Here is a 6,693-nt window from a genome sequence, read left to right as displayed (position 1 = left end):
AGATAGATAGATAGATAGATAGATAGATAGATAGATAGATAGATAGATAGATAGATAGATAGATATAGTAAATATAATCTTTCACTACTGTGGGATCAGCATTTAGAAATAAAATTGCTGGGTTATAAGATAGCTGTCTGTTTAGTTTTTTAGAAATTGCTACCTTATTTCCAGGGTCACTGTAGCATTTTACTTCCCCATCAATAACGGTGTAAGTGATCGTACTTCTCCACATCCTTGTATGCATTTGGACTTGTCACAATCTTTTATTTTAGTCATTCTGATAGGTTAATAGTGATATTTCATTGTGGTTTCCATTTTAATTTCTGTAATGAGTAATCATGCCGAACATCTTTTCATATGTTTATTTGCTAGCTATATCCATCCTCTTTGGTAAAATGTCTGCTCATGTCACTTGCCAATTTTCCATCTGAATTTTTTGTTTCACTGTAGAATTTTCTAATTTATGAATTTTCCAATTTTATGAAGTCCAACTTACTAAAGTTTTCCTTTATAGGTGGTGCTTCTTGTGTCAATTCTTAGTTAGCTCAATGTCTCAAAGATTTTTTTTCTCTGAAGGTATCATTATTGTATGCTTTACACCTGAATTCAATTTTTTTAATATCTATGAGGACATTAACATTATCTACTTTATATTTGGTGAGTTGTGACTGTTTCTCAGCAAAGGGATCCATTTCATCTATTTTGCTAATTTTTTCTGTCTACAGTTGTTACAGTACCGCCCTCTTATCCTTCTGTAATCTCTAGGATCTATAGTCATATTCCCTGGTTCATTCACGATTGCAAATGTGTGTTTCTTTCCCTTTTTTGGCAGTCTTCCTAAAGCTTGGCCAATTTTATTAATGTTTTAAAGAATCATCTCTTTGTTTCATTGCAAATTCATTGATTTCTGCTCTTCTTGATGTTATATCCTTCCTTCTGCTGGTTTTGTATGTTTTGTGCTTATTTTCTAGGTTCTTGAGATAGAGTATTAGATTATTTATTTGAAATATTGTTTCTTTTGATGTATATGAATTGAAGTCTACAAATTTCTCTCTCAATACTATTTTAGCTTCTGTTCAAGCCAGGGATAGGATTACAAAATCAAACTTAAGAATTGGTGGACAAATTACTCAGTCTCTCTAATCCTGGTCTTCTGTTTTGTAAAATGGGACTTACATAGTACCTATGTGAGGTTTAATGATAAAATTCATCTAAACAACATGTTTAGTATTTTTAAAGTATAAGCATTATAAAGTATAAATATTTTTATGAAAAGAATAAAATCCTTGAAAATAGAACTGTCCTGTGGCTATACTAAAGCAACATGAAAGTCAAAACTATCAAAAATTATCTTCTATTTCTCTCTTCTCTCTGATACTTGATTTGTTTCTGTTCCAAAGGTTGCCTTGTAAAGAAACATCAGTGCTTCTTTCCTCAGAACTCCTGATGGATACTCCTCTCATTTTCTTTAGAGAATCATCTGAAAAGGAAGGAAGGGGGAAGGGAGGAAGGGAAAGAGGGAGGGAGGGAGGAAAGGAGGAGAGAGGAAGGAAGGAAAGAAAGAAGGGAGGAGGGAGGGCTGACTCTAAAAAATCTCAGTAAAGAGTTCCTTGTAAAACTGTTCACATATACATGCTTAACTCACTTTTTCTAAGAGAAAATAAATTCAAGAGAAAAGACAGACTTTTCAAAATATCTGCTAAGTCATCAACAAAGAAACTTGCAATTTAGAGTCATTTTTTCTGAGAAAATAAAGTGAAACATAAGATTTAAGGTTTAAGCTAAGTCCTATTTCTAAAGTGATTACTCTTGAATAAATTAAGTCAATTCAACTAATTATTGAACTTTAATAACTTACCCGTCGAGCTCAGCAGTTTCAATATAACAGAGGCCATGTGGCTCACTACTTGACAGTAGAAGCAGATCAGCCTATTTAAAAAAGCATATTAAGAATACTTGAGAGGTCATAGCAGGAATATAATGGAACAGGCGAGAAAATATACCAGAGACATTTTGTGGGGGTGGAGTGGGGAATGGGATCAAAAACAGTGGGAGGAGAGAAATGCACTGGACTGTGGTGATGGTACATGGATGATTTGGTGATGGGAAGCCCAAGGGGATTGCAACTGAGATGGAAAAATGCATAAAAATATGTAAAGATAAACTACTATAAATTTTTTAAAATATATGCAAAAAAAGAATACTCAAAAATATGTAAAAATAAGCTACTATAAAATTTTTTAAATATATGCAAAAAAAAAAGGAATACTTGAGAGGCAAAAATGGGCGAAAGCCTTCCATATCATATCACCCCTCCATTACTGATAAGCCAGAGGGACCTTAGAAAGTAAACCAGAGGTGAAATCCCATCCCCCTCGCCACCATCTGTCATGAACCCCGTGCTCCTTCTCTTTCCTTGTTCCTGCTGTGCAGCCCTTGTGACCATCAAAACACAAGTAGAGGCAGAGGTTAGTCCCAAAGTTAATAACCGTGTCATATACATTTTTACAAGAAATACGTAAAATTCAATTTTCTTGTTGTGAGAATTACTGATGGAAATATAAAGCACTCCCTAATAAAGACCATAACTACAAATATTTATATGCACACTAACAGTGTTGGTGAAAAGCCAGGAACAGGGAAAGGAGATGAGCAAAACACAGTGAAGTCAAGGGAGGAAAATGAAAACAGCAGAAAAAGTGAAAGACAAAGAAACTTCAGAAAGTAAGAGAAGTTCAAGGAAAACAAAGTTTAAAAGATACATAAGAAAAATGGTGGAATGTAAGGAAAGAGAAATAGGAAAATAAAACAGAAGTTAAAGAGGGAATAAGCTCGAATACACAGCATCATGAGAGATAAGAGAAAACACTCAGATCAGTTAATATCTCCGACACAGAGAAATCATTCTCTTTAACTACTTCAGCTTTGGAAATCACCTATCATAATCCAATTTTTGAATTGTGGTAGCTTTCTCTGTCAGAAAATCATTTACTTCAAATTTCAGAATTTATATTAAAATAAGGGTTTCAAGAAATTCTGAAGGACTTGAATGTCAAGATCACTAAAATATTAGCAATTTATTTTGATCCATTAGCCTAACAATTTCTAAATATATCTGAATATGTGATTGGCATTCCAGATTTCTAAGATTTTCTTATCTTTATTTTTTTAATATATCGCAGTTGTCCCATTCTAAATTGTCCCATAACGCTGAAGGATAAAAGCTATCCAGCAAGAATATTTTACCCTACAGAGGGTCTCCCTGATGGCTCAAAGGGTTAGATCACAGCACTATGAAGCTATCCACAGCCACTGCAGTACGATTTCAACCAGAGCTGGCCCACATGGCACAGCAGATCTCTCCTGTCTTGCTCGCTGCTCCCCTCAGCACTGCACTTCAGTAAATCTGCCTGTTCTGCTCCCCACTCTCTCTCTGGTTAATTCTCTCTCCCCTTGTACCTCAACCTGTACCTCAGTTCTTGTATGCTTAAATAAATCTTAAAAAGAAAAGAATATTTTACCCTACAAAATGATCATTCAATATAATGGAGAAACTAAGCCTCCCCCCTAAGCAAAAGAACACAAAACAAAATTTTGAGCAAAGTGATAACTACTAATGCATAACAATAAACATAAACAAGACTACTATGAGACAAAAACAAAATATCAAAGTCACCCTCAATGTGAAAGGTCTGAACTTGCCAATCAAACACCACCAAGTGGCTGGATGAATTAAAAAGTTAAGAGGTGTCGGCCCTCCCTGGTGGCGCAGCGGGTTAAAGCACTGCACTGAGAAGCTAAAGCCACTTCCACATGAGTTCGATCCCCCCGCACGCCCCGGAGGTGACCACATGGCGTGGCAGACCTCTCCTGACATGCCCGCTGCTCCTCTCAGCAGTGTACTTCGTCGATCTGCCTGTTCTGCTCCCCACTCTGTCTCTGAAGCCTCTCGCCACCCCTGAGCCTCTGGCCTGTACCCCAGTTCTATATGTACAAATAAATAAATCTTTAAAAAAAAAAAAGTTAAGAGGTGTCTAAGTTATACGTGCCAGAGACTCACACGACCTGAAAACAAACATAGACTGACTCCTAGTAAAACGTTGCAATGAGGTATTTCAAGAACTGCTATTTTCACACATGATAAATTAGACTATCAACCAAAAACTGATAGATACTATATATTGATCAAGGGGTCCATCCATTAAGAAATATATCAGCTATGAATATTTATACATCCAGCATGTGTACCTAAATATATAAAACAATTATTAATGACCTAAAGGGAGAATTGATAGCAATATATAATAGTAGGGAATCTCTGATGTCAATAGCTTGATCTTCCAGACAGAAAATTAACAAAGCACTAGTGGCCTTAAATGAAGTAATTGTTCAGATGAAACCCCAAATGCCCCATCTTGATTTTAAAGAGGAAACAGATGTTTTTGAAAATTCACCTTGTTTTTATTGCTCACATTTCAGTCTTAATGAATATGTTAGCAACAAATATCATGCTTTTTGTGTCTCTTCCTTTGACCTTGAAAGGATCATTTTAAATGAAATTCAGAATTCTCTAATTCTTATAAGGTTGTGTTGTGCTATATATTAAGTGTAAAGATACCTCTTTCTACCAGTGCCTAGTGTTGTTTTTTCTCTACACTCTGCATAGTAAGAACAATGCCCTGTTGCTATTTATTAGGCACTTACATATTTCTGGCCAGCAAGGGGAGGACTCCACTGCACAACTGACTCAGGACTTGACCACAGCCCCCACACTGGGCTCTCCTTTGAGGAGTGACTCCATCCAAGAGATGGAAGAGAGAATCACAAGCCTCATTGAGTTGTGGGCTCACCCTTCCTGATCTTCCTACCCCTGGGAACCTGAAATACCCACCTTCCTATCTCCGACCTTTCCAGACTCTTCCTGTCCCCTCCACATCACCTTTATCCCTGATGTCCTATGAACCTTCTTCCTGTTTTCCCACACTCTGATTTCTGTCCTGCCTCCTCTCATTCATCCTTTGCTCTCCTAGTCCCACCATCAAGCCTTGGTTTTTTCATTTTGCTTACTCTTCCCTTAGAAGCTTTTTAGTTCACTACAGTTGAGAATGAAGCATAAAGAGGTAGCACCAGCAGGGAAATCCTGCAGAAGAAGTGGCCAGTCTACTCATCATCATGCAGCACCCCCCCACCCACCCATAAGCAGGTATACTTGGTAATAATTCTGAAAAAAAGGGCAAGAAAACTACAGAAACAGCCCCGTTAGTCCCTGATCACCCTTTTATCAGAGATTCTGGAGGAACAACTTGTAAGAGGCCTTAGGACCCCACCAACCCCATAATTCTGTGAGTCTCAGATCAAGTTTTCCCAAGCTGATTCCCTTACTGGGTCTCAGAGGACACAGTTTGTACTCAACCCAGAAACTGGGATTGGAGCTGCATATTTTTATAATACCGATCATTAATATTTATGTTTACTTTGTCTGACACTATCCTGAGGTATTGCATGCAATATTAGATTTAACATTCACAGAATCCCTGTAATGTCAGTCTTATTGTTATCTCCTTAACAGATGAGCAAAGTGAAAGGCCCAGAGAGTTTCAGTAACTTGCTTAAGACTGCCTAATAAGTGGAGTTTCTGGCATCTAATCTAAGGCATATACTGCCAGGAAAGAGTAAAAATCTTTTTCCCAAGAACTTTATAGTATTGTAAAGGTATATAAAAACAAAATGCTATAGAAGGAGTATGAGAAAGAGAGAGAACACAGGGTTGATAGTTAGGAAAGGACCTTATGGAAAGTTCAGGATGAATGGATAGCAGAGACATTAGGAGGAGCAGAGAACAAAGAAGGGAAAGAGTGATTAACAGAACTCAGGCCAGGCAAACAGATCCAGCCAGAACCATCTTCCTCATACCCCATTTATACTCCTCTGTCAGTTATTGGCACCTTTATCCCTATGCTCTGTCCAGAAAGTCTCAACTATGTTCTCCATGACACAGTGTTTCCCAGCCCTTTCCCCAACCTTCCACTAACAACACAAAGCCCAGGGCATTGCCTGAAACAAATACTCCAGTTAACATGAAACTTGAACAGAGCCCACTGAGCACATCTGAATCATAAGAGCCAAGGACACTATTCTCAAGCTTAATTAATGTTTGTTGAATTTAAAAAAAAAAAGTAAATTAAACAAACCCTCAAGTCATGATAACACCTCAAAACTGTATAATTATTTTAAGGGCTCATTAAAAAACTTTTTTTCATAATTATGTTACTTTATTCTCCCCACAACCCCTGAGGAGGGATACTAACCATTGTGTGGATAAGAAACCTAGGAAGCTCATCTCTGGTCCCACAAGTAGTAAATGAGATAACTAACATTGCCCACAGCTTCACAAAGTCATGTTGAGAGGTTTATCATATTGAATTGAAGAACCAAGATTCTGAGAGACTGAAAGCCATACTCATGGCCATATGGAGCTCAAAGAGCAGAGCTGAATTAGAACTCTGATGCCAAAACTCTTTCCTGGAATGGCTACAAAAGCAATGGAATACAACTATGAGAAACAGAAAGCAGTTTGCTTTGTTTTCTTGTTTTGTTTTGCTTTGTTGGTGTTTAAAAAACCAATACCACAATGATGAAAGAATATTGGGATATTGTCTCCATAATGGTTGGGAAGATCTGTCCATAATG

At 37.2% G+C, this 6,693-nt stretch overlaps 1 protein-coding gene across 3 annotated transcripts in view; it reads right to left on the bottom strand.

Moving 5' to 3' along the window:
- The window catches only part of ATP8B4 (ATPase, class I, type 8B, member 4), a 223,415-nt gene that overhangs the window by 112,838 nt on the left and 103,884 nt on the right, over nucleotides 1-6,693 (bottom strand). For all 3 annotated transcript variants that reach the window (XM_012728821.1, XM_012728823.1, XM_012728824.1), the window contains exon 8: nucleotides 1,862-1,932. In XM_012728821.1, coding sequence (XP_012584275.1) covers nucleotides 1,862-1,932 — 71 coding nt within the window. The remainder of the gene's footprint in view (nucleotides 1-1,861; nucleotides 1,933-6,693) is intronic.

The sequence above is a fragment of the Condylura cristata genome, unplaced genomic scaffold (assembly GCF_000260355.1).
Source record: "Condylura cristata isolate star-nosed mole 26May11 unplaced genomic scaffold, ConCri1.0 scaffold00023, whole genome shotgun sequence".
NCBI lineage: Eukaryota > Metazoa > Chordata > Mammalia > Eulipotyphla > Talpidae > Condylura > Condylura cristata.
This window is presented reverse-complemented; position numbering and strand designations above follow the sequence as displayed.